The sequence below is a fragment of the Lissotriton vulgaris genome, chromosome 4_1, assembly GCF_964263255.1.
Source record: "Lissotriton vulgaris chromosome 4_1, aLisVul1.2, whole genome shotgun sequence".
NCBI lineage: Eukaryota > Metazoa > Chordata > Amphibia > Caudata > Salamandridae > Lissotriton > Lissotriton vulgaris.
Genome location: NC_141691.1, coordinates 2,023,992,605 through 2,024,020,418, shown reverse-complemented (window position 1 = coordinate 2,024,020,418; position 27,814 = coordinate 2,023,992,605). Strand labels below are relative to the sequence as shown.

The following is a 27,814-nucleotide window of genomic DNA, read 5'->3' as shown; positions in this document are numbered from 1 at the left end:
TAGGACCCTACTAAACAATGGAGAAACCCCGCTCCTCATCCTCCTGAACCTGCCAGCCGCTTTCAACGGGGTCTGCCACTGTGACGGGGTCTGCCACCGTGTGCTACGCACACTCCTCCACAACGCCAGGATTCAAGAGAAGGCCCTGGACTGGACAAACTCCTTCCTCTCTGGCAGAACTCAGAGCGTACAACACCCCCCCTCCGCTCTGAAGCCACTTAGATCATCTGCAGTGTACCCCAGGGCTCATCCCTCAGCCCAATGCTGTTTAACATCACACAACCTAAGGGTCATCCTTGACTCCACCCTCTCCATGACTAAGCAGGTCCACACCGTCTCCTCCTCCTGCTTCAACACCCTCCGCATGCTTCGCAAAATCTACACGTTGATCCCCACCGAAACAGGAAGAACGTTCACCCAGGCCCTCGTCAGCAGCAGGCTACGGACTACAGATACGCCCTCTATGCAGGAGCCTCGGCCAAACTTCTGAAACAGCTTCAACACATTCAGAACGCCTCTGCACACCTGATCCCCAACATCCCCCGCCGTAGCCACATCACACCACACCTGAGAGACATGCACTGGCTCCCCATCAACAAGAGGATAACCTTTAAGCTCCTCACCTACGCAAACAAGGCACTCCACAACACCCGACCAGCTTACCTCAACAGACGACTCAGCTTCCACACCCACACCCACCAACTCCGCTCCACCGACCTCACACTCGCCACAGTCCCCCTCATCTAAAGAGTGATCTCTGGTGGCACATCGTTCTCCCACCTCACCGCCAAAATCTGGAACACCCTCCCCACCCACCTACGGCAGACCCAAGACCTGCTGACCTTCAGAAAACTCCTCAAGACCTGGCTCTTCGAGCAGTAGCAGCATTCCCGACCCCCAGCGCCTTGATCCCCTGACAGGTAAGTAGAGCGCTTTAGAAATGCTTTGATTGATTGATTGATTGAAATAGAATGGAAGCGTACGTTTTGGATCCAGACAGTGGAGCCTCTCTTCCTCTTTAGAAAGATGCGGGGGCGGGAAGAAGGTGGGCAAAGTGATGGTCTGTGCTATGTGGAAAGAGGTAACCACTTTGGGAAGGAATGAAGGTCTAGTGCAAAAGGAGAAGGTTGTTCATATGAACAGACAGAAATGGAGGTGTGGCAGAAAGAGCCTGAAGCTCTCACCTTGCGAGCAGGGTTAATGGCAAACAAAAAAACTGTTGTAAGAGCCAAAAGTATGAGAGGACAGTTATGCAGCGGCTCGAAAGTAGGTCACAACCAGGTTCAAGCCCCACTGGGGCATTACGAAAGGAATTTGAGGAAACAAGTGAGTAATGACCTTAAGGAAGCAGTTTACAATAGGGGACTTGAAAAGAAAAGGCTGATCAGGAAGCCGAAGAAAGGCTGAAATGGCAGAAAAATAGCTTAGCAAAGTGCCCAGAGCAGAGCGCTGCTAGGCCAAGGAAAGAATGAAGAGGAGAACCTCTGAAAGGGGTGCAGAAAGGGGATCACAGCCTTTGTTGCGCACCATGTCACAAATTTGTTCCATCTACAGGCGTGTACCATTTTGGTGGAGGGATGCCTGGCTGCCATGATCACATTACAGAATTCGGGAGTAAGGTCAAAAGCTGTCAACTGTCGCAGCTCAATCTCCACAAAAGGAGGTGGGGGCTGGAAGGGTTCGGGTGGAGGACCGTCCCCTGCTGCTGTGACAAAAGATACTCCCAAAGGGGCAGTCCGATGGGACGATCGATGGCCATGTGCAGATGCTTGGGATAATAGACTCTTAATACACAGTGTGGAGCCACAAGAATGACTTTGGCCCTGTCGTGCTGGATCTTCTTTGGCACTCTGGACAGAAGTGGCATAGGCGCAACTCCACTCGGGACAAAAAGCATTGCCTAGCGAGTGCCATCTTGGAAATTCCAACAAGCAAAATCCCTGACATTGCGCGTCCTCTTCGGTGGCAAATAGATCTTACCAAGGCTCTCCCTACCACTGAAAGAGACCTTGCATCAACTCCGAGTGAAGGCACCATTCGTGATCCATCATGCACCGGCGGCTGAGTTTGTCCACCCTGGCGTACAGAGAACCTGCCCGGTGTTGAATCACCAGGGACATGCCTTGATGTTCCAGCCACTTGCAGAGACAAAGTGCCTCCTACATAGGGTCCACAACCCCACCGTCCCCTGTTAGTTGCAGTACCAAATAACAGTGTAATTGTCCGTGAATAACTGCACTACTGTTGCTCGGACAGAGGGAAGGAATGCTATTAGCGCAAGATGGATCACCCGGAGCTCCTGAAGGTTGATGTGGCGCCTGGACTCCGCCAGAGACCAGAGGTCTCTGAACTAGGGAATGTGCCTTTGGAAGTAGAAGCTTGGACCACCAAACTCTCAGGGGTGGAGTTTTGGGAGAGAAAAAAGGGGTCGCCCGGAGCCAGGCAGTGACGTCAGGCAATCATCCTATCCTCAGGAGCCCCTGTGGTGGGCCTGGACCAGGTGCCCAAAAGGATGTCAGTAAGGGTTTCATTGACAGGCAGCAGAGGCTCTGAATAGGCGGCTGCCCGTTGGAGCACCTCCAAAAGGAGATTTGTCCTGACCGCCACCATAGGTAGCTCAAGGTTGAGGACCTCGGCCAACCTACGCAACACCACTGCGTATGAAGCCCCCTCCTTCATAGCCACTGTATGAGGAGACAGCAGGCCAAGGTCTGGGGAGGAATCCAGAACACTGGCGTCCCCCAACTATCCCTATTCTGGTTCAACTAACTGTTCAACCAAAGGGTCTACAGACCCCTCCTAGTCCTGCTCACCCTCCTCTGGTTGCCAATATGGCCTTTAGGAAACACCAGGGTCGAACAGAGGTATAAAGGTGCAGCTCAGCGTATCCAGCTTCGTATCCATGTCAGGGTGGAGGCCGAGGTCGAAGCCGGCTGGTGATCCAACCGTTATCGAAGGCGGATGTGGTGCGGGTGAAATCGGCACCAGGGAAGGTGTTATAAGGTCGACCGGCAATGAACCGGATCCAGGCCTGGATCCAGGGGGACACTGCGGTTCCGGGTCCACCGCTGGCAGTGTTGGAGGCCCAGAGACCCCAGCCGAGTCAGCGGGGCCCGAAGGAGCGCCGGCAGAGTCGGGCTGCCCAATGATGGCATGCATCGCTTCATAGAAACTCCAACGCAGGGCAAGGGTCACTCCTGCTCCAGGAAAAAGAGGGAAACTCTTCAGGATCTGCACGCGGAGCCGCAAGATGGGCACCATCTGCATCCCTTGTCGCGTTGGCCGTCGAACAGGGAGAAGTCAAAGAGCGATAATGCTTCTCCTAATTCTTCTTGTGCTTTAACTTACCTGAGGAGTGCGAAGACTTGACGAGTGATGGTGACTCCGAGACCACTCCCTCGACCTCACATGCAACCAGGACCTCAAGCGGCACGGGCGGACTGCTGGGCCTCAAGAAGCTTACGGGACAGCTCCCACAAAGACTTTGAATTCATGGCTCGGCAGTCTGAGCACGACTTTGGGTTGTGGTCGTGTTCGCGCTCCAGGCACCAAAGGCACATGAGGTACGGTCCGTGACCGATATCAGCTTGTGACTGGAATAACAAGCCTTGAAACTGGTATGTGACATGCCTCCGGGCATGTTAGAAATGGGATCCCTGGCTGGCCAGGGCTTGCGCCAAAGTCAGTCAGAGACCACCACTCCTAAGTCAGGGCAAGGGAGTTACACGCCAAGATAACCCCTGCTCACCCTCTAGGTAACGTGGCGCGAGCAGCAAGGCTAAACTTGGAGGCGATATGAGTTAAGTATTTGCGCACGCACCCCAGCAACAACACCCAAGGCCCACCACAAAGGAAACTCCACACAAGGTTATATATAAAAATAGCCTTTGTATTACACCAAAACACATTAGATAAAACACACACTTTACAATGTGCCAGGGGCACGGGCAGAATTTACAGGGGATATTTACAAGACAGGGCCACCTGGACCACTGTCAGGAATCAGCACTTTTAGAAGTAACACTTTTAAAAATAGCACTTAGAATATAAATCACTGTAGTACAAAAATAGAACTTGTAACACACAACCAGTCACTACTGGTACCAGGTGAGCACCACCTATGCAACCCTCACTATCTTAGGAGATTACACAAGGAACCTGGGCCTCGCTAGTACCACCTGTACTAGCAAGAAGGAAACCACCTAAGTATCGCTATACCTGTAGGGGTCTAAGGAAGGAAACACATGATGCATCACAATACATTCAGAGGTGTAAAAGCAACAACACACATGATGAATAAACTACCCATTCAGAGGTGTAAAGGTAAAGCACATGAAGCATAACATACAATCAGAGGTGCAAGGAACAGCAACACAATAGCGCAAAATCCACATTCGCCACCACCTGTGGCAGTCCCTGTGTCCAATGTCAGGGCCTAAACGTGCCAGCTGCCCACAAAGTGCTGGGCAGCTGGGTAAGGATGGGGCCACACGCTGGAGCCTCGCAGGCTCTGGCCAAATCACGTGTGCCCCCTAGAGCCTTTCTGAGCTTTAGATCAAATGGAGCCTTTGAGCCTCTCTGGGCTCTGAACAAAACTATATGGGCTGCCACTGAGCCTCTCTGGGCTGTAAATCACAGTGATGCCCCGGAGCCTCTCTGGCTCTAATACCAAGCAATGCCCCAAGAGCCTTGTGGGCTCTAACTAAACAAATGGGGCCAAACACACTCGGGGGCCTCGTGGAGTCCCGCTGCTGGGGGACTCTGGAATGAAGACAATGGCCCCGGGGAGCCTCGGGGCTCCCAATTTACAAATGCCCAAGAGCCCCTTGGACTCTGAATAATCCTGTGCCTCTGCAAGCTTCTCGGGGCTCGAGCACAACTGTGGTGCCGTGAGCTTCGCAATGGAGGGGAGGGGCGGGCACCGGCAATGTGCCCCGACGCCCCCCTCTCCGGCGGCAATCACTCACCGGCTGTTCTTGGGTTTTGAAGCTCCCGCTCTGAGGGACTCCTGCGGCAGCGTCTCTCGTCGGAGACTCCGATCTCTCGCTCGGGACTGCAGGGCTCACCGGCGACACTCTGCTGACTTCCCCAGACCGGGGGAAGCGGGGGAAGGCGTTGGCGGATCTCCTCACTCTGCGGCGGGGGCAGGCACCGGCAATGTGCCTCGGGCCCCCTCAGCCTTGCTTTTGCTGCTTCCAGGCATGGGTCTCTCTCCTCCTGGGGCCCGGGGGCAGGACGGGACTTCCGGTTGTCCCACTACAGCCTGCCTGACTTCCTGTGACTGGGGGCCGCCAATGGCAGCGCGGCCCTCGGCCGGGAGGCGGGCCCTCGAGCAAACTCCGGGCAGCGGCGGTGAAAACACGGGCCAATGCCGGGTGGGCACCGGCGTGGATTACACAATAAAGCGAGGTGGGCACTCGCTCGGGGCAAGAATAATGGCAACAGGTGCGGTGTGGGCAGCCGCGAACCAGCGGCAACACGCAGGGTGGCACCTGCTTTCCCCACGCAAAATGCGGGGTGGGGAAGCGCCAAAAGATCGGCAATGAACGGGCAAATGCCGGGTGGGCACCGGCTTTCACAAATACAGCGCTCCCAAGCGCTCTAACAGCTGAACCAGCGCTCCCAAGCGCTCTAACAGCTGATCAAGCGCTCCCAAGCGCTGTAGGTAAAAATCCAGCGCTTCCAGGCGCTATAAGGGCAAGACACAGCGCTTCACAGCGCTAGGGCAAAGAACAAGCGCTCCCAGGCGCTTTAGGGCATTCCACAGCCCAGCAAAGTCCTCTAGGAGTCCAGGGGCTGGGCAGGGCCCAGGGAGGGCAAGCCTTCCCCTGGGCCCCAGCAGCAGCATGCCCCTGGTCAGATTCAAGTTGGGAACAAGAACATTTTCATGGGTTAACAGCCCCTCTTTTATACACCTTTTCTTTTGCCTGTAGGTGCAGGGTGGGGGCAGAACCAGTCGCAGCTGGTCTGTGAGTACTGTTGATGGCTCAACCACCCCTTTCATTCATCAGGCAGGCTAGGGTCATCAGTCGCACCACCGGGGCAGACCCACACAGACTCCTGGAGCCTGGCATCCCAGCCAACTTCCAGCCAATCACACGCCAGCAACTTCACAGCACATACACAGCCATGTCTAGTAGTAGCACTTCCGCACAAGACACAACCATGCCACATACATCTTTGCGAAGCATTCAATCACACGAGTTCGCACATACCAAACTCGACCATGCACACCTCACGCATCAGGAACTACCAGGGACACAGACATTCCCCATGCATTCCTATGGGAGAGCAGGCCAATCTCACACACGCACTCAGGGAGCGCACGCACTTTACACTGAGCTACAGTGTCAAAGTGCGCGAAAACCAGAAATCACTAGGCAAAAAGTTCAGGGGTGAACCTGCCAGAAGGGCCAAGTCCAACAGCGCACCAGGAGTCAATCAACTCAAAAAAGGCGTAAACAAAAGTTGCAAACACCGTAGACAAAAAGTGACTCGAGGGACCGCTCTCTCGGATCTGCACTGGCTGGGGCAGAAAAAGAAAGAACTGACATCAGCGTGCGAGTGCGGCGTCTAAGTAGCTATTGTAACGTTATCCGGGTGACCACGATACAACAGACATAGCCAGATACCATTACAGAGCTGTGGCTAATTGGGACACTGCTAAAAATGGGTATGGTGTCTGATATGGTTGAGTGCCTCAGGGATATGGACTGGTGTATGGTGATGATATATCAAGGTCAAGGGAGGCCCAGGAAACTAGAGAAAATGAAATGAGATTGGATAGACCTTTAAATTATATGGAGCTGACCTATAAATCCCTATCTAAGATTTTCATGTATATACTGCATACAACAGGGAAAACTACATCATGCAATGCCTAGGGTGTATTGTAAGCTCATTATTATCAGACTTTAACTGAAAGTTTGATGAGGGATAGTTTTTCCAGGAATCAAGCTGAAGCATTATTAAAAAAGTATGCTCCTGATTGACAATTAGTTTTCTTAATGTATGTGAAACCGAAATTAATAATACCAATCATAAAAAATGAATAAATATTTTTATAAATGAATTTTTCAGCAGCTGCATGGGGCCCTGCAAAAGATCAGCATTCAAAAATATTGCCCAACTATAACCTATTCCAACAGCCCTAGTACTCACAAGACAAGGGTATAGGCTCTGAGCACTGGCATGATCAACGGGCAGTTAGGAATTGAGACAGGGTTTTAGGCCCAAGTGAGTCACTTTACTCTTGTTTTAGTCCTGCAAGGAAATCATCACAAACAATTTAAATGTAAATGACCCCATAACTTGATGCATAATGCTGCATACATGCTACCCAATAAGAAACTCAAACAATTATTAAAAGAGGGATAAAGTGCTAACTAACCTGTTGCTGCTTGATTAGAACCTAGAGAAAGGAAATATCAAGGTTAAATTCATGTCTGTATATCTTATAAAACATATCCATATGATAACATTTCCTTAATGTTTACTCTAATATCAGCACTAAAAACAAGGCATGCTTTCTACAGTACCTCAAGTGATTTTAAGCAGAGAACTGAATACAGGACAATAAAGGGGTTGTGCCCCATACATAAGGAATAGTTTATACCTGTAACTCCAGATGCCTTGTAGGGGAATTTCCATTATAGTAATAAGCCATTAATAGTCATGAAAACAAAAAAGGGCCACACCAAAGTATCTGTGTATAATTTCAAGATGTTTTAGCAAACAGCATGAATCTTGTATGAATGAATGAATGAGTAGACACTTATAAAGAGCATGGCTACCAAAGGCCTCCCAGCGCTAAAGACAGAGCCTAACCACATATCTCGGGAGGATCAAGAAAACAGCAACGCCTTCAGACGCTTGCTGAATAGGAGATGGTTGGCCTCGAACCGAATATAATCTGGTAACTGATTCCAGCATTTCGCAGAGATAACAGAAAATAGACGGCCACCGCTCTGAGCTCGATTGAATTTGGGAACGGTAGTAAGATGTTTCTTCTCAGAGCGAAGTGGTCTTTTAGGAAGATACGGGTAAATGATGGATTGGAGAATCGGCGGAGCACTAGCCAACAGTGATTTATGGGCAATACACAAGGCCTTAAATTGAATTCTTTCGGCCACTGGTAGCCAATGCAATGAGTTAATAAGTGGTTTTGCAGATTCCCTATTGTGAGCCTGCATAAGTAGTCATGCCGCACAATTTTGTACCATTTGCAGTTTTTTATGGTCGAGCAGGGAGAACCAAGGTGGAGCACATTGGCGTAGTCAAGCCTCGAGAGAATTAGGGCTTCCACCAGCAGTTTCCTGGCAATAAAAGGCAGAAGGGTCAGGATCCTCCTAATCATTTTAAGGATTCCATAACAGGTCCCTGCTACCCTGGATGCCTGTGTCTTAAAGTTCAGGTTATGATCCAACCATACTCCAAGACTTTTTATTTCATCTTTGGGGGATGGCATGGCCCCAAGACATTTAGGCCAAAGAGCGCCGATCTCCAAGTTGGTGGTCTTTCCTAGAAACATCCGTTCTGTTTTAGCAGCATTTAGCTTTAGGAAAGAAGAGTTCATCCACGCTGAGACCTTTTCCTGACAATCGGCCAAAGTGGACTTATTGTTGTCTAAAAGATTAAGGGACACAATAAGCTGAGTTTTGTCAGCGTACGTAATGATCTAACCTCAAAAGGCCCGACTATCACTCCCAGAGGGCGCATGTATACATTAAAAAGTGTGGGGCTCAGGGGGGAGCCCTGAGGCACCCCACACTGCAGCAGCATCCATTTAGAGGGGGCTATGTCCTCAAAAACTAGAAAGGACCGATCTGCATTCCAGTAACCCCACTGTCCACGAGTCTTGCTATCAATATTTGATGATTGACCGCGTCGAAGGCCGCACTGAGGTCAAGTAAAATATTGGATACGGACCCTCCGACATCCAAAATTTTCCTCAATTCTTCAATACCCGTTGGCAGGGCTGTTTCAGTACCTTGCTGGGGTCTAAAGCCCGTTTGGGAGAGATGCAGGCAATTATTCTCTTCCAAAAAATTAGAGAGAACAGAATTAACGTACTTTTTGCTCATATTTGAAATCCCAGGTAATGGTGAGATTGGGCGATAATTAGCAAGGACTTCGGGATCCAAGGTAGGCTTCTTAAGGAATGCTCTGACTATGGCCTGTTTCCATAAAGAGGGAACAGTACCAGCGGCGAAAGAGCTGTTGACCAGATCACGAATAACAGGGGCAACCGAGTCAAATACCTGATTCAGAATGATGGGGGATGCAGCGTCACAGGGGGAGTCAGATTTTCAGACGATCACAGTGTATTTTTTTCCATATCCATAGGTGTAATGGATTCAATAAAAGGGTTTATGAGTTGGGATTGGTCCTTGGTCAACGGGGAACTTGCTGCACTACCGAGGCAGAAAGGGGGGGGAAAGGCAGAATAGATATCTTGGATTTTCTTATAGAAAAAGTGTGCAAGTTTGTTGCACCATCCTGGGACATCTTCAGGGGGCAAAGAGGGCTTATGGGGTTGCAAGAGTGATTTAGCTATTTAAACAATTTCACTCAGAGAATTGGAGGCTAGGAGAATTTTCTTTTTGTAAGAAGCAGATTGGGCAGTTCTAATTTCTGCCTTATAGGCCTTAACGGCGTCTCTATATTTAATTTTCTCAGACGTGGAGAAATCCTTTCTCCAACTTCTCTCAAGGTCCTTACATAGCTGTTTCAGCTCCCTAAGTTTGGGGGAGTACCATGCTGCACTTTTATTGTGAATAAATTGTTTTGAGATTTTTTTTTAAAAATTAGCTTTTTGTCTAATACTAGATCAGGTGTTGTTCCTCACATAGAAACTTGTGCAATATGAGATAAAAGACTGTCATAGACACTTGGTCCATGGTGAGGGGTTCCCCTTCTTGATATTACAATATAGGGATTTTGTTTATTTTTTGTCGCTTTGTCTTTACCCCGTTTCTTTGCTTTGCACTGGGGTAGCTCGCTTTCGCTTACTTCATAGAGAGTTTGGACCAATACCTGTTTCCAGGATTTTTCTTGTTCCCTTGGCTGTCCCCCCTTCTGTGGGGTCAAAACAAAGGGGACCACATAATGATCTGACCAGGGTAGTGGAATGGGTTTTTCCACTACAAGGCTATTTATATTAGAGAAGAGCGGGTCAAGAAAGTGACCTTTTTGGTGGGTAGGAGCGGACACTTTTTGCTTCAAGGCCAGTGCATCCAGGTTATCAGTTATAGCCTGAGCATCAGAGGAAGATGCCAGATCAAAATGGATGTTTAGGTCACCTAAGATGGAAAAGTTAGAGGTGGAGCTTACTGATTTGGCTATGATATCTGGGTGCTCTGTACTAAGTGGCCAATAGATCAATGCAGCCAATAAATGAGAACACCAGAAAAGGTAAATATCGGTGGAAAACCGAGAACAAAAAAACAGCTCTCACAATCAGGGATCAAGCTGGCTGTGATTTGGCATTTAAAATTATCTTTATAGATAATAGCTAGACCACCGCCTCTACTTAATTCACAATCTTGTCTCTGGATTAGATATCCCGGGGGCAGATTTTAAACTACCACAGGGTCTGCAGTACTGGAGAGCCAAGTTTCAGTAAGAAACAAGGCATCAAGGTCATATTCCGCAAGTGGTAGACGAAGTTCAGTGGAGTGTTTGGGTAATGAGCGGCAGTTCAAGAGGGATATTTTATGAGTCTTCTTGATGTGTGGGGCAGTTTCGGCGCTAGGCTTAAGTGAGAATCGGAGTTTAAAAAGACAGTGTGGACATTTACTATAGCTGTTGTCTGGCACCATAGAGTGACTAATCTCATCATGAGTATCTCATCATGCTCAGCAGGTGGCAGTTACTTCAGTTCTTTTTTAAGTCGATGTATGATAATATGTATATTTCATGGATACCTCAGTCCTTTACACTGGGGAGGAGGGAGGATTGCTAATGACTGTACCAGAAATGTAACAAGTTAACAGGAGTTACAGGTAAGTAAACTCTTCCCTCTCTTGTCGGGGATTTCCATTTAGAGTCATAAGCACTGAATAGAGTAGGAAGCCCATCCCCACTAAGAGTGATGGAGAAGGCAGAGGATTAACTACAGTAGCCTTTAAGCAAATAGATTTGAAGGAAGCCTGCCTTCTTGAGCATCTATACTAGCATCAGAGTCTAGGCAATAGTGTTTGGTGAATGTGTGAACCGATCTCCGACCGACCGAGAAGTGTGGCTCACTGGTTAGAGCAGGCAGACCCTGAAGCAGAGGTCAGACCTGGGACCAGGGTTCGATTCCCGACGCGGCAGGGTGTTGAGCTCAAATGTCCACGGACTCGATAATTCTCGCTTCGGTGCCTGACCTAATCATGGGTTCACACTCTGCAACTCTGGGCATTAAGCTTGCTTAATCTTCACAACGGCCCCCCGCGGCGGGATGCCTGGCTTTCACCTTGGGGATGCCCTGTAGGGGCTATCTCACAGGGAAAAGCCAGGACGGGTTCCCAAGGCAAGCGCGGAGATACCCCTTCGGGGGTCGATTCTGGCGCTATATAAGAAATACAATAACAATCTCCACGTGACAGCTTTGCAAAAATACGCTATAGGGATTTTTCTAATTAAAGCAACAGTACTCGCTTTACCTCTAGTGGAGTGCACTTGGTTTAGCTGACAGTGTTTTGCTAGATTTTTGAGAGCACAACTGGATAAAGGAAACTATCCACCTGGAAATGGATTATTTGGATGTGGCTAAACCAATAGAGATTGCACCATAGTTGATAAACAATTGGTTCGATCTGCGGATGTCCTGTCTTTTATCGAAATGGAATCTTAAAACTCTCCTCACATCCAGGCAATGAAGAGCTCTTTCTGCTGGAGTAGAGGGCTTCTGACCGAATGTTGCTAATGAGATAGTCTGGTTGACATGGAAGTCCGAAATCACCTTAGGGAGGAATTTCGGTTGAGTCCTCATGACCACTTTGTTGGAGTGGAAGACTGTATATAGTTCATAAGAACATAGTGCTTGGATCTCACTAACCCTACAAGCAAAGCTGTCTTCCAAGAAAGGTGTTGCAGGAGGCTTTGTGACTAGGCTTAAGGGATCCTGCACAAGCCGTGAAAGTGCTATGCTAGGTTCCTAAGAAGGTGAGGGACCCTAATGGTAGGGAAAACCTTCTTCAATCCTAAAAAAATCCTTTATCACAGGGATTTTGAAAAAAGAGGTTTGAGAAGGACATTTTCTGATGCCAGTAATATCTTTATAGAAGAGAACTGTAAACCAGATTTCTCCAAGTGTAGAAGGTATGGAAGAAAGACATATTACTCGCACATAATGGGGTCCACGTTCATAGAGGAGCACCAAATGCAAAATTTTTTCGACTTGAAGGCGGATGTGGAACGGATGGAAGACAACTTAGCCTTCTTGAGGATTTCCAAGCAGTCTTGTGGCAGGTTTAAATGTCTGTATTTCACTAGCTCGGAGCCATGCAGCCAAATTCAAGTAGGAGCGATTGGATGGAACCATCTGGCCTCAGGGTTTCATTAGTAGGTCTGGTCCGATGAAGCAGGTCTGGGAACCACCATTAACGTGGAAACTCTGGAGCTATAAGGATCATCTTGGCTCTCATGTAAGACAGTTTGATTGTCTTTCATATACTAGCTTCTTTGCCACTCTCTAGAACAGGTAGTTAATTTATTCTTGGTTTCACATCTATATGTTTGCATACCTTCTGATACCTTAAGGGACTTAATGTAGTGCCATTTCTACTCACCATCGTACAATGTATATTAATTTTGCAAACCAACGGGGACAACTCCACGATTTATTCTGGGTCTACACCTTTTGCTTAGAAACCGTTGACTAATATTGCTCTTATAAGCCTAGAGAAATTCACGTACTGACAAAACACGTGTTGGCTGTTCTTCCACAATGAATACAAAGTTGTTTAACATCTGTTTGACAGACATTTCTGTTGAATCATATGTCATAATAAACAATAAAATTGTTTCTTACTAGTCCTTACTGCTTGGAACGTGCAATTTTCTAATCAGACCACGTTTGAATGCTTTGGTAAATTTAGTATTGTTTGATGTGACAGACTGAATATCTTGGGCCTGGCAGTAGACACCTTTGTCAGTGAGGTGCCCAAACCATTACAGCACCACCTTTTCATTTTATATATTGTTATTTGTAACAACTTACCCATTATATTTGTCTCCCACAATGTGCGATAATTGAAACCACTACTACCCACTATTACTTTGTTAAGACAGCTTGATTAAAACTGCTGGGATCAGAGGACCAGTCGATCCATATGGCATTTCTGTAAAGAAGTGGGTTTCTGTTGCAGTAATCCACCTTTTGTTGATAGATTTCTGATGCTCTTTGACTTGATGTGCCCTGGGACCCTGCCAATCAGGCCCTCAGGGCCTGTGTTCTTTCCCTAAAACCAAAACCAAATTAGCATCTCTGGCCACAGGTCAGCCCCTGGTAAATGGTACCACAGGTACCCAGGGCACTGTGACCAGGGAAGACCCTTAAGGGCAGCAGCACTTATTGTTCCACCCTTAGGGGCCCTGTACCCTGACACACACATGCACTGCCTTTGCAGGCTGAGTGTCTTGGTGCAGAACTAAACAAAGAGTTGACATGGCACACATCCCTGTGTGCCATGCTCACAAACACACTTCCCTAGTCATACCTCAGTCACCCCTCTAGCTGGGTGCACTATGCCAGTGGTGTGGGCACAGGTGCATAAGCCCTGTGCCCCTACAGTACCCAGGGTCATTCCTGGGTACTGTTAGTGCAGTGATGCCATTAAGAGTATATGCTGCTGGGAGGTTGTCATTACGAACTCCACAGCATCATAATGGCTACAATGAAGACTGACAACTTTCTCAGCACATTAAACCCACACTGATGCCAGTGTGGGATTTAATGTCAAATGCACTACAGAGGGCATCCTAGAGATGCCCCCTGAAACCTAACCAACTCCCATCATCCTGACTGATTGGCTACCGAGGCTGCCACAACCAGACATGTTTCTGGACCCCTAGGTCGAGAGCTTGCTCCTCTCGGGGGCCTGAAACAATGCACATCCTGGGAAGAGGTGCCAAGCCTTCTTCCCCAGGATGGGCAGGGGAAGCTTCAAAGGCATGCTGCCTTTTGTGAGCTTCCCCAGGCCAATTGCTGTACTCAGCAACCGGCCCCACCGGTTCTGACCCCTACTCTGGCTGGAAGACAGGTGAGAAACCCTAAGTGAGGAAAGGGGGTGTGCCAGCCTGTGCCAACTCCACCCCTAAGGTGGGAGAGGCGAGGTGAAACACAACTACAGGCTACCCCCATCATGAGGATAGGGAGCCCTGCCCAATCAGAGCTAGGTCCCTGCCCCCTTCCACAGGAGAGGAGCAGGATAGGGGGTATACTCACCCCAGGACAGGGACCCATTGGTCCCTGCCCTTGCCCTACATGTAACACCCCTAAATTTAGTATTTAGGGGCACCCTGAACCTTCCTTCCTCATATCCTGATTTCAAACAAGAAGAAGAAGAAGAAACAAGAAGACCTGCCATGCAGCTGTTAACAAGAGGACGACACCAACTGACTTGGCCCCTGAACCTACAGGCCTGTTGATCCTTGAACCTGCTCCTGCTAAACCCTGGCATCTCCTGCGGACAGCAACCTCAAAAACTCTGAAGTACCTACATGCCTTGCTCATCTAAAGACTGGAACTCCCATCAGCAGTGTTTCTGCTCAAAAAGCAACAATCCCTGGTGCCAGCAAGGAACCGCGAATACAGTACACTCTGCACCCGGCGAGTCCAGGCCGTGCAGACATGAAAACATCCCCCAGCAACTGTGACCCGGAGTCCAGTGTCCAAAGACCCTCCTCAACGATCTTGACGACGCCTGCAGCCTCACAACAAGGGACCCTTCAACCGCGACCAGCTGAGGGTAAGATTTCCTGACACCAAAAGACACACCTGCACCCACGCCCCATGGCCCCCTCTGTCCCAGTCCTGGGTGCCTACCTATCCTCCAAGATCCAAACTTACCTCTCGAAGTAGTGGTCGCTCCTGAAGAATCTCTGTCCCCAAGCCTGCAGCCTTGTTCAACTTCCAGCTTTCCCATTGACTAACATTGGGCACCCGAAGGCCCAAAAGCACCCTGCACCCAGCCGCCCGAGTGCCGCTGGAAGTGTAGCAACTACTCCACTCTACTTCCCCACTTGCCCTGTGTAAGTGACCAGGACCTCAGCTCCCAAAGTCATGTGGCCTGCCTGCTAGCAGTCACCAACCGAAGGGCCCTATCCTTTATCGGATAACATTGAGCCTACTCTCTCTGCACCCGGCTGCCCCTGTGCCACTGAGGGTGCAACAACTGTACCTATCTGACCCTGGGAGACCCCTGAGTCTATGCCCTAACCTTAACTCTGCCAGTCGAGTACTTACCCAAAAGCCGATAACTCACTTTTCTTCCATAGGGTAACATTGACTGGTTTCACTTGGATAAATCATCTAAAATCATCCAAACACTGAATTCCGATTTACTCACCTGTTATCAGGAGAAAACACAGGGCTGTATCTTTCAGCCCAGCACTGAACCTGAAAAGTAATTATAACCGTGATTTACTGTTTACTCAATTTTCCTCAATAGGAAACCATTATCTGGTTTTCACCAGAAAATCTTCTAAGTGTCCAATTTCTAAACTTACAAATAGTCCTTAAAAATCGCCTGCATGACATAAACGAAATTCTTTCACTTGTTTACAGGAGATGCACCAGTGCTGGATCCAGGATCCAACACATAGAAAAAGTAACGATAACACTACTTACCTGCTAAGTGAATTTTCTCCCATAGGGTAACATTCGTGATTCTTTGTGAAAAAGTTTCCATGTGTCAACTTTCTAAATACAATATGATTCCTTAAAAATCACAACAGTAACCAAAGTGCTTTTACTCAATTGTTTACAGGAGATGTCCCAGGACTAAATCTAGGATCCAGTCCTGTGGTTAGAAAAGTAATCCTTAAAGTAATTCATTGCATTTAACTAGAAATTCCCGGAGGCGTGGCTTGTGCGCCGAGGTGAGATGGCGGACCCTGTGTGAGCTCCGCCGCATCCCAGGCCTCGAGAACTTACTTCGATCCTCTTATCCTGGCTCTTCGGATGTGGAGTGACGGGCTTCAATGGAAAAAGATGTGGTGAGTCTGGAGAACGCGTTCTGAAGGGATTGCTGCCTGTTTTGGGACGGTTTTGGACCCACCGTAAATTATTCCTCACACGGATGCGAGCGGCCGCATTTTAGGTCACTGCCCTCGCGTCTGCCCCAAGTACAAAGCTTTGCCCCTCCTGCTCTTAAACCATGTTATGGCTTTAAAATAATTGCATTCTGCCATATGTTTGATTGCTGCAAGTGATATTGTTGGATTACAATGCTTAGAAAAGCATTTTTTTGCACACCTTTTCCTACGCTGTAATTTTGCCTGTCAACATGTGAGCGGCTACCTTTTTAGGTCGCTGCGATCGCATATTTGCAAAATTACCAACCTTTGCCACTCTTATAGCTGGAAATGCCATAAGATTACCACAGTCACCACATGCTGACGTTTTTGCTCACTCAGAGGCACATTTGTTACTCCTTGCTGTGAGCAATTTATTTATAACTTGCTGGTGTTTGCAATCACCTACCACACTACCTACATTTTATTGAGTCGGTGTTCCTATTACTAGCAGGTTTCTTCTACTTAGAAATCAAAATTGGTACAAACAGCTACACTTAGGTGTGCATACACGGTACCACTTGAGGCACTTGGAATAAGGAATGCAAACCAACATGGCAGATTCCCTTCTCCCCCCCTATTCCCTACTTGTAATGATCCTTTACTAACTTGGCACAAAATGATTATATATGAATCTTTTCTGGTTGTTACCACTATACTGAGGAAATGAAGCAGCCTTCCTTTCAAACCCTACCAGCTTTTATTCTTCTGAGGAACTTTTATTGAATTTCATTGGTATTCTTGCAATTTGGAGGACATTTTTGGTCTTTTTACAGCAATTGTTGCAAATATTTTATAACTTTATATCTTTTTTCTCACTTTTTGGTGATTACCATTTCATTATAGCTAATGATATTCACTCTGCTAGATCTTCTATATCTGGCACCAAACCAAAAAGACATCAAAATTATCCACCTCCTCCCATTTATTCATCTCAGAATCATGTGCTGGACGAAAAACTGAAACAGATTGAGGAGAGATGGATTGTTTTGGAAGGCAAGGTACTGGAATTAGAACGACGTGTTAGTGACTTTCAAGCTGCAGAAGACCTTGAAAATCAAAATCGTAGAAATAATTTACGCCTTTATGGTCTGCCGGAAAACATTGAAAGTCCTGATATGGTTTCATTTTTACAAAATTTCCTCCCTGAACTCTTAGGTTTTCAAGCCTCAACAAATCCTCTCAACATACAAAGAGCACATCATGTGGGATTTCTAAATCCTAATGCTACTAAACCACGTGGAATCATAATGCTCTTCCTTGAATTTACTGAGCTAATGCAGGTTTTGAAGGCTGTAAGACTTAAACATCGCCTTATTTGGTCTGGTCATAATCTCTTCATCTCTATAGATATCTCTAATCCAACAAACGCACGTCGCAAATAATTCCTTGTATTGCGTCCTCAGATGAGACATCTCAACATCCAATATGGAATCCTCCATCCGTGTCTCTGCAAGATTACACATAATGGTCGGACACGTTCATTTGATGATCCGGAAAATCTTAAACTTTATCTTCATAAGTTTTCATCAAATGGAATGGATACTAATGGTTGACTTTTCTCTTTGCTAAGAAGTGTCAATTTGAATTCACCATGCATTATTTGAATTTATCATGCCTGTCTTATTCACTGTTCTCAGAGTATTTGTTTTTCCATTTATTGATGAGGTTTTTCTTTTCTCTTCTCCGTTGTACCTTTCTCTGAGCTCCTTGTCCTCTGGCGTCACTATTGTTCTGTTCTTTCGACTTCTTCTCTTTTTACAGATCTGGATGTTATTCCTTGATCTGTTTTACCACTTCTTCCTCATATTTCTTTTGTCTCCTTTTCTCCTTCTTCTTCTCCCCTCTTCTTTTTCGATCTCATTGTTAGTCTTGTATTTTGGTAACCGTTTCACATCCATAAATGCATCACACTTTATCTCAATTTTAGTCTTGTTATTTAACAACTATTTTACATGTAATAATATGCCTCTTATCACATGCTGACCATTGTCTTTCCATTTTTTCTTTTGTTGAACCTACAGTTACGTGTCCCTGTTTCCCATATCCCAACATCATGGTTAATGTAGTTTTGTGGAATGTTCGTGGTCTTGGTCATCCTGTCAAACATCAAAAGGTATTGTCTCATTTAGCCAAACTTAATGCCCAGGTTGCTTTTTTACAGGAAACCCACTGCAAAACCCACTGACAAAGAGTCTCTCAAATTTAAACGTCAATGGGTTAATCACATTGTTTTTTTCTCCTGCTATTGATCGTCATGGTGGTGTTGATATATTATTTCACAAATGTACTCATGAACAGAATTTTTCTTCAGATTGTGATCCCTCAGGTCGTTGGGTATTAGTTGATGCTCTCATTAATACATGACAAATCCCCTTCTTTAATGTTTATGGTTGTGTAAAACAAGATCCAGTATTCTGGCAATCTATAAAATTGAAATTATTATCTATTTCAAATTCTGACATTGTGATTGGTGGTGACTTTAACAACTTGTTGGACCTGTTTTCAGACAGACAATCTAAATGCAAATTTAACCCAGATGAAACTCACAAATCATTCACGTCCCCTATTTGATGCATGGAAAACGTTTAATCCTGATACCATAGAGTTTACATTCTATTCTCCTGTGCACCATACTAGATCTCGTATTGATTATATTTTAATTTCCAAATGTTTGTTACCTTGTCTCCAAACATCTGACATTGATTCTATTTTTATTTTTGACCATGCTCCTGTTTTTACTCTTATTGACCTTTTTACTATCACATGCAAACAAGGTCATTGGCGTTTTAATAACCACCTTTTAACAGATTGTACCTTTGTATCGGTAGCAACGTCCTTTATCAAAGAGATTTTTGTATTTAACAATTCGCTAGATACTTCCTTACATAATAATTGGGATGCACTTAAAGCATCCGTTAGAGCCTTTACAATTCCCTATTCTTCCAAAAAGAAAAAGCTAATTAATGCTAAATATAAGGAAACACTAGTTCTTATCAAAATATAAGAACACAATTACTACTTATCCAAATCCACATCCTCATTACAAGAATTAATGAAAGGTAAATCTGCACTAAATAAAATAATTACTAAAGATGCTTGTAACATCCTACTTAAGATCAAATCGAAATACCCTTGAGGTCAAAACAAAGCAGGAAAGATGCTAGGGAATTATTTAAAAATCCAATCAAAACGTAAATCTATTGGACCTATTCACTCAGAACAGAGTAACACACTCCTCTCAACTGACTCTGATATTAATAATACATTTCAATCATATTACAACACTATACACAGAAACTACTACACCATCTGAAGAAGACTTTACCTCTTTTTTCTGAGATAGTCCCAAACCTAAAACCTCCCCAGATCTTTTTAAACAGCTTGAGGAAGATATCTCTTTCCAAGAATTATCTGATGCTCTCAAATCCCTGAAAAAAACAAAGGCCCCTGGCCCTGATGGTTTTTCATTTGAATTACTTTTAGCCTTTTCCTCAATTTTTGCCCCTAAATTGTTCAAACTTTTAAATTCTTTCATATCCAGTTCTAAGGCCTGTGGCTCTTTTTGGAAGCCCTTATTATTGTCATACCCAAAATAGATAAAGACCCATCCTTTTGCAAAAATGTTGGTCCTATTTCATTAATCAATTATGACTGTAAAATCTTTGCAAAAATGTTAGCATCTCATCTGGAGAAAGGTATACCCTTCATTATTAAACCTGATCAAGCTGGTTTTGTTAAAGGTCATCTGGCCTCTGATAATGCTAGAATGTTCTCAAATTTTTTGGCTCTTAGCATAAAATATCCCTCTCCATTAGCTGCACTATCTTTGGATGCAGAAAAAGCCTTTGATCAAATTAATTGGGATTTCATGATTCACACCCTAAAATGGTTTGGATTTGGTCCAAAGTTCATGTAATATATCAAATTATTATATACAAATACAAAAGCTTGTTTTTGTTAATGGTCTTTTTTCTTCATACTTTTCTCTCCAAAGAGGTACTCGTGAGAGTTGTCCTCTCTCCTCCTACTTTTTTTGTTGTGCTTTGAACCCTTTTTGGAATGCATTCAAAGTAATCCTCTCATTACTGGTTTCAAAATAAAATCCCATCACAATAAATAGTCTGCTTATGCTGACGATGTTCTTATTTATATGTCTAATGCTATATCCTCCTTACCTCCCCTTTTACAAGAGATTGCTGTTTTCTCGAAGGTTTCCGGTAATAAATTACATTTTTCTAAGACGGAGATTTTCCCCTTAAATACTTCATGTTACAGACATATGTTTGATTCGACCAATTTCCCATGGTGTCCCCAAAAAATAAAATATTTAGGCACATGGTTTTCATCTAACATTTGAGATACACTACTCTGAAATCTTACTGCCTTAAAACTTAAAATTACCAATTTGTTGAATCTTTGGTCACCTCTATTTTTATCTTGGTGGGGCAGGCTTGATACGATGAAAATGCTTGTTCCCCAGATATTTCATTATCTATGTTGCCATTCAAAATACCTAATTATTACTTTACTCAGATTAATTCGCTATGTATTAAATTTCTCTAGAATAATAAACATGCACTTATTGCTATCTCCAAATTATTTCGTCCCAAGAATGAAGGTGGTGTATGATTTCCAGACTTTCAATTATACCATAATGCTTTTCGGATTCGTCAGCTTTATACTTAGCTGCAGATTATCAGGATTATCAAGGGTTAATGTTGAATGTTCCTTGCTAAACGATTTTTCAGTACGAGATATTGCATACATGTCTAACTGTACTTTTATTTCTACGTACACAATTTTGAAACAGTTTCAATACCTTTTAAGTACTCTTTTCTTTAAAAACTTTGACAAATATCAGTCTTTTTTAGCCTCCTCACTATGGTTTAATAAATACATTAAGTTCAGACACAAACAATGGAAAGAAAAGGGCCTTTTTTATGTACACCAAATGGTTGATAATAATGTGATTTTATCCTTCCATGACTTGCAAGAGACCTTTCATATATCTGATTCATGTATTCAGCAATATAATACTTTAGTTCCTATATTACAGGAATGTTTACATAAATGTATTTCTAACCCACCTCCTACATCTCTCACACCTGCTACCACCTTATATCAAATGTCTACTGACTCTATTCCTAGTGCCTCCTTTATTTATAAAACTTTATCAACTTCAGAGGGCATATGGAGTAAGTCAAATATTGAACTTGAATGGGAACAAGACCTATCCCAGACATTATCTATATCTCAATGGGATACGTTCTGGCAAAAATTATTTAAGGACTCCAAAGTTGCAAATATTATGCAATCTTTATATTTTATTTACAATAGAGTGGTTATTACTTCTCTACTTTTACATAAATTCAATCATTCTATCTCATCAGCTTGTTAGTCATGTCTTACTGCTGAAGGGTCTCTTACACACTTACTTTTTTATTGCCCTAGGGTGCATGCTTTTTGGAAAGCTATATGGTCAAAATGTATTCTGATTTTTCAATATAAGATTCAATTTAACATTCAAAATGTCTTTCTAGGTACGTTGTCACCTGATTTTAATCAAATTACCTCCAAGTCTATTTTATTTGACCTATTTATTGCTGTTGCTTTTAAACTTATAATAACTTGCTTGAAATTCTAAATTATCCTTTGTACTTTGGTGGAATTTAATATGTGATGAACATAGAATTGCTTCTGTTCCTCAATCTTCAATTCCTTTTCAAATTAAATCAGATCTACTATGGTTACCGTTTACTACCTTTCTATCTTCATTTTCCTAATATTTGCAATTTATTATTCTGTTTCTCTTACCTTCCCCTCTTTCTTTCTTCCCTCGCTCATCTTCTTTCTACTTCTCTTACTTTTCTATTATCTTCCTTTTTCTTTCCTCTATTCATTCGCTCTTTCCTAATAAAAAACGAAATCTCTCCTTATTCTCATCTTGTATTAACTTTATATTTACACAGGTTACTTATGTATTAGTATATTATGATATATTCAAGTTTACTAAGTATTCCTTTTTTTCCTAGTCATTAGTTCTTGGAATGTTAGAATGCGTTTTATGTAATATTGTACCCTCTTATTCTATATCTCATGTACTTTCTGGATATTATTAGTTCATACGTATGGACTCATTCTTTATATCAAAACTGTTAAATGGTCATTTTTTTAATCCTGTGTTCTTTATCTTCTATAAAAATTATTTAAAGAAAAAAAATAGAAATTCCCATTGAGCTCAATGTCACATTGTGTTTGAAATTGTGTTGCCTACTGCAACAACTGTAACTATTGTACTCAAAAGTCTATTGCCTATTTGAAAAGTATTTAACTAAAATCATTCTTTCTGAGAAAGTATACATTGATACCTTGTTGGTTCTAAAATAAAACAACTATATTTTTATATACAAAACAATTAGGAGTTCAGTTCTTGAGTGTGTGAGACCATTTGCTGACTGAGTGTGTACAACAATTGCTTTACGCTGTTCTCTGAAACTGCCTTACTGCTCGACCAAGCTACCACTTTAGAGAGTAAGATTATATCTAACTTTAGCCTCTGCCAAACCTCTGGGGACTGTGGACTCTGTGTACACTGTACCTTACTTTGTTCGAGTATATACAGAGCCACTTTCTTACAATTCCCTGGTGATCCCATAATAGTAGTACCTGGAGGTTTTTTGCGGTGGCGAACAAGTGGATAGCTCAGGTACTGCACACTTGGAAGATATTTCTTACAACCTTGTCGTACAAGACCAATTTGTGGTTATCATCGAATACTCTGCTATGACTTTCAGGTTTCTGGCCAACAGCCATTTCCAAATTGCCTTGGCCTCTAGTGAATAGACTCTGGACCTCATTCCCTCCTGCCTTTTGAGTTAGTACATGGTGGTTAAATTGTCCATCTGAAAAAGCAGGGTCTTGGTTCTATGGAGGAAGGTAGAGGCTATTATGGAGTTTGGGGGTTTGAAGAAAAATAAAAAACACTAACCTGATCTCGCTGCATCTCTCAATCACTGCGTCTCTTCCACGTTGAGTGAGTTCCCTTCCAGGGAGCAGCAAGCACTCCCACTGCCAATCACAATGCGGCAATGCAGAGTCGAGATTAGTCCGAGCGCCGTGGTTCGGCGTTCAGCCAGAGAGTGGGGGTTGGGCATGTTCTCCATGAAGACTGTAATGCTGCCTGCATGGAGAACATGAGAAGTCCGCATCAATGTTTGGCCGGCTTGAGAGGGCCAGTCAAACATTTATGCACACTTTACAGAGTGCACAACCATTGTTCCGCAACATCAAGGGAGCCAAGCCCCATCCTTGTTTGACCATACGAATACAAATCGATAATAAATTCAGTTATTATCATTTTACCTTTTCGTTTACACTACTCCATGAGCAGTGGGGCGATGCTCCTCTGCCTTAGTGGAGGACCCGCCACAGTTATGTTTGCAAATGATGGGTGAAAGGCTGTGAATGGTAGATGAACTGTGCGGAGCTCTAGGAGACTGATGTGATATGTCAACTCTCTCTCCGACAATGTACCCTGAATCTGGAGGTCATCCATGTGGGTTCCCAATCCTAGTATTGGTGCATCTTTCACTTTGGTCTGAAAGGGAACTTTTAGGTGAAACAGCATGCCTTGCAAGAGATTTGCTGGAAAGAACTAACAATTCATGGACTGTTTTGCTTGTATGGACAGCTAGATCTTGTCTTCCCAGTTTTCCGTCAGTTTGTCGAACTGGTACTCTAGACATTCTTGGAGAGGGCGCATCTCGAGGTGAGCATGTGGGATGAGGAAGATGCAGGAGGCCATCGGGTCGAGAAGAGATGATGCTCCCCTCACGGTTGGATGAGATACCTTCATGAGAGTATGATATTTCTGAAGGATCTAGCCTGTCTGCTGTCAAGGAGGCTCCCAAGCAATGCAAGTTCTCAAAAAAACTTGGGGTGGACTTGTTGAGGTTGACATGAAGCCCCAACCACTTAAGGAGATCGCAGGTCCTACTGAAGTGAAGCTAGGCTTCTTGAGACATTGGCACCTTTATGAGCCAGTCATCTAGGTATGGGTAGACGAAGATTCGGTGTGTTCTCAGATCAGAGGCCACCGCTGCCATGCTCTTTGAAACTTTTCTGGGTGCTGTCTTTAGGCCAGAGGGAAGAGGTGTGTAAGGATAATGGTCCTTTCACACAACAACCTTAAAGATTTTCAATGCTTTATGATGATTGGAAGGTGAAAGTATGTATTGTGAACATCTATGGTGCAAAGCCAATCTCCCTGGTGTAATTTGGGAGAGATGTGATGTAATGCCAGCATCCGGCACTTCTTTTCGCTGGATCCAGTTGTTGGCTAGTTTGAGATTGAGTATGGGTCTGAATTCATTTTTAGGTCTCGGCATGATCCAGTGCATGTGCTGGTCTGGCTGAGACATTTAGTAGCTGCTTCGAAAAGTGTTACTTTCCCGGCGACCAGATTACTATCACGCACAAAAGCGCATGGTGACGTACACAGCTGCTATCGTGCTGCCAATTGGCTTCTTTTATTGCGCATGTGAAGGTCCTCCCTTACCAACCGCGCCTAGCTTCAATGCCCATGTCACTCTGCTGGCCTTCATGTCCATCCTTCTTTCTCTCACACTGGGTGAGAGCACTTTGCCCTTCCCCCTCCCCTACCACAGAGTGCATCTTGTATGGCCGGAATTATTACTACAAAACTGATTGAATGCTATTTAAAGTACCACAACAACAAAAGCCCTTTTTCGTTGCCTTCGGGTGGTGCAGACCTAAACTGGACATACAGGGCACTGGGCATTTTCCTAGGAGATTGAACAGCTGGTGCAGGTTTTGAATTTGGTGGGGACCACTCACTTTTCAACTCAAAGAATATGTGTTGCAAGGTGTTGGGCACTTGAAGGCTGGAGTCCTAATCCCGGGGACCGCTAATAAATAAATTCCCTGCTCGCAGCCGTCCACTGTCCACATGCGATAGCCAGCCTACCTTGGGTAGAGGGGATTATGGGACAAGCAGTTGTGCTGGCTGCTGTCAGCAGCACGTGGTCTCCTGCTCTCAATATACCTGTGCTAGGCCACACACTTTGTAAAGTTAGAGCGTGCCTGGAGCGGAGAGATCGGTGCACTAAGCACCCAACAGTGACTGATGCTCCCCACTGTACTTCAACTGGATATCCTGCATTGCGGCCTTCAAATGGGTTTAAAGTGCACCCAGTCAGACAGTGCGTGCTTTAAAACCATTTGTGGTGGGTTTGAGTTGGAGGAGTTGTACATTTTACTCGCCTGCCTCCTGCTTTGCTTGTGGTGACCGACCTAGCAGACTGTCTGAATGACGGACTGTAGTCAGCTTCACTTCTGACTGGGCCAGTCTCGGAACCAAAGCCACCCTGGCAAATTGTCAGACAGAACCCCATATGGAATGGACCGAGCGACAGAGCAAGCAAGCCAGACCACTACAAGGGGTATTGTGGCATCTTCCTCCTCCCAATAAAATTTGGGAAATAACGGCAAAGATAGGCTATTTTACCATACCTTTTACTGCATGCAAAGTAAGAATGTCAGACGCATCAGTCTGCATAAGTAATTACACTAATAGCTATCTAAATATATTTTACTATTCAGTTTTTTTTAATTTAATTTCTTGAAGAGCTACTTATCTCAATTTAAGGTGTCCACACACACATGTTGCGTAGACACAAGAGTCACACATGTGTAGAAATCAATTAACAGGAAATGAGACATAAGGCAATAAGGTTTACAAGGGGTAGGCTCACATTTCATCCAAACTGGCAGGGGTTATATGTTGAGAGTGCTTGATCTGGAGAAAGTCTTGAGAAACACAAGGTTGGTTAGGTCTGAATTTGTGACACACGCTAGCCCTTGCTTTTCACCAAAGTACAGTGTGTATTCTGGGACATTTTGCTTTATGGTTTTAAATCTTATTCGGAACCTTTAAGCTGTGCATGACACGTAATACAGTTTGAAAAAATAAAAAAGACTAGTTCTGACCTATTCAGGATGAGATAGGTTTGTTAAATTGCTGGCTGAATGGGCAATGCACACTGGGGCCATCTTGCAGCATGGACGTCATTTAGGGGTTGCGACCCCTAGCACTGCATTTGGGGCCTCTGGCTTGACAGGAAGTAAAATCAGTGCCAGGACAACAAGGGCAGCTTGTTCTTCAGAATGTCAATCAGGGGCTCCAATCTTCTTGTGTCTTTTTGTAATTTTTCTATTACACTAGTAGTGAATAATACTATATTATTCACTGTTAGTGTAACAAGCATTGGAATAGCCATAGGTCTTGCCTTTGGGACCTTATAACTGTTTAGCCATGCAACAGTTAATGTTGCACCGAGGATATTGCGCTGCATAGCTAAATACTTATAAGGCGCCAAAGGCGAGACCTATTGGCTATGGCATTGCTTGTTGTCTTTCTTTTTTTACCAGGAAGTACTTGGAGTAAATGCCTGTACCCCATTGTCAGGGGAACAGCTTCCACAGCATTCTTCCTTAACAGGATGTTAACTTCCGACCGTAGCCATGTAAGATGGAAATTAGACCATTTTGGAGGAATGGACAGTGGCAGAATGGTGAACCTGAAACAATATACATTTGCACAATATCCAGAACCAATGCATTTTTTGTATTGTGTTGCCACTCTGTCAGATAATGAGAAATGCTTCCCCATTCCGGAGTGGGTAACAGAAGTGGGGGAAAAGAGGACTCATCATTGGGATCCAGTTGCCTGTTTATCCCCTAACGCAGGCTGTTGGGGAGAGCGTACTCTCATCTGTTTTCGCTTTTACTGGTTCAACCTTTGGTGTTGTTGTTGAGGTCTACTGTATACCACTGAGGGGTTTGATTCCTCTGGGAATAAAAATAACATTGGTAGGGTCAGAACAATCTTCTCTGTTCTTCTGGTTTCTCTAGACCCACTGCTCCGAGGGTCTACATTTTGCTTTTTATTCTTGTCATTTTGTCTTCAGCGTAGCTTCCAAAGAATCAGGAACCAGAGAATGGAGTCCAAATTAAGGGAAGTCTACTGGAGCCAAGCATGCCTCCTTAAGGTAACTCCGTGACAGTAAGCATGTGTGGCTAGTAGGGAAGTATCTGCTGATGAGCTAATCACCTTTACAATTACCCCCTCCTCATCTATCTCCATGAAGTCTTCCCTTTTGCCTCTTCAGAGATGTTCAGCAAAATGCTGTATGGAGTTCCAGAGGACTCTGTCATATCTACCTAAGGGAGCTGTAGCACTGGCTGCTTTCATTGATGTTGCTGTCAGGCTGCAGACTTTGCTGTCTGCTGAGTCTAGTTTCCTGCTCTCTTTATTTAGAGGAGCAGATGATGATGGAGGAGTGGAGTGGTACTTCCTAGCAGCTAATATTACAACAGAGTCTGGTGGAGGATCAGAGTAGAGTATTAGAGGGTCTTGATCCGGACGCTGGTATTTCTTTTGAAGCCTCAATAGAGCAGGCTTAACTATGGCTGGTGTAAAAAAAACTTAATGACAGGTTCTAGGTGG

General features: G+C 44.7%; 1 protein-coding gene across 1 annotated transcript in view; it reads right to left on the bottom strand.

The window, feature by feature from the left end:
* Positions 1-27,814, bottom strand: part of LOC147724906 (uncharacterized) — a 1,184,129-nt gene that overhangs the window by 181,568 nt on the left and 974,747 nt on the right. Inside the window, exon 14 of the mRNA XM_086918126.1 lies at positions 7,391-7,411. Within this exon, the coding sequence (XP_086774252.1) occupies positions 7,391-7,411 (21 nt within the window). The remainder of the gene's footprint in view (positions 1-7,390; positions 7,412-27,814) is intronic.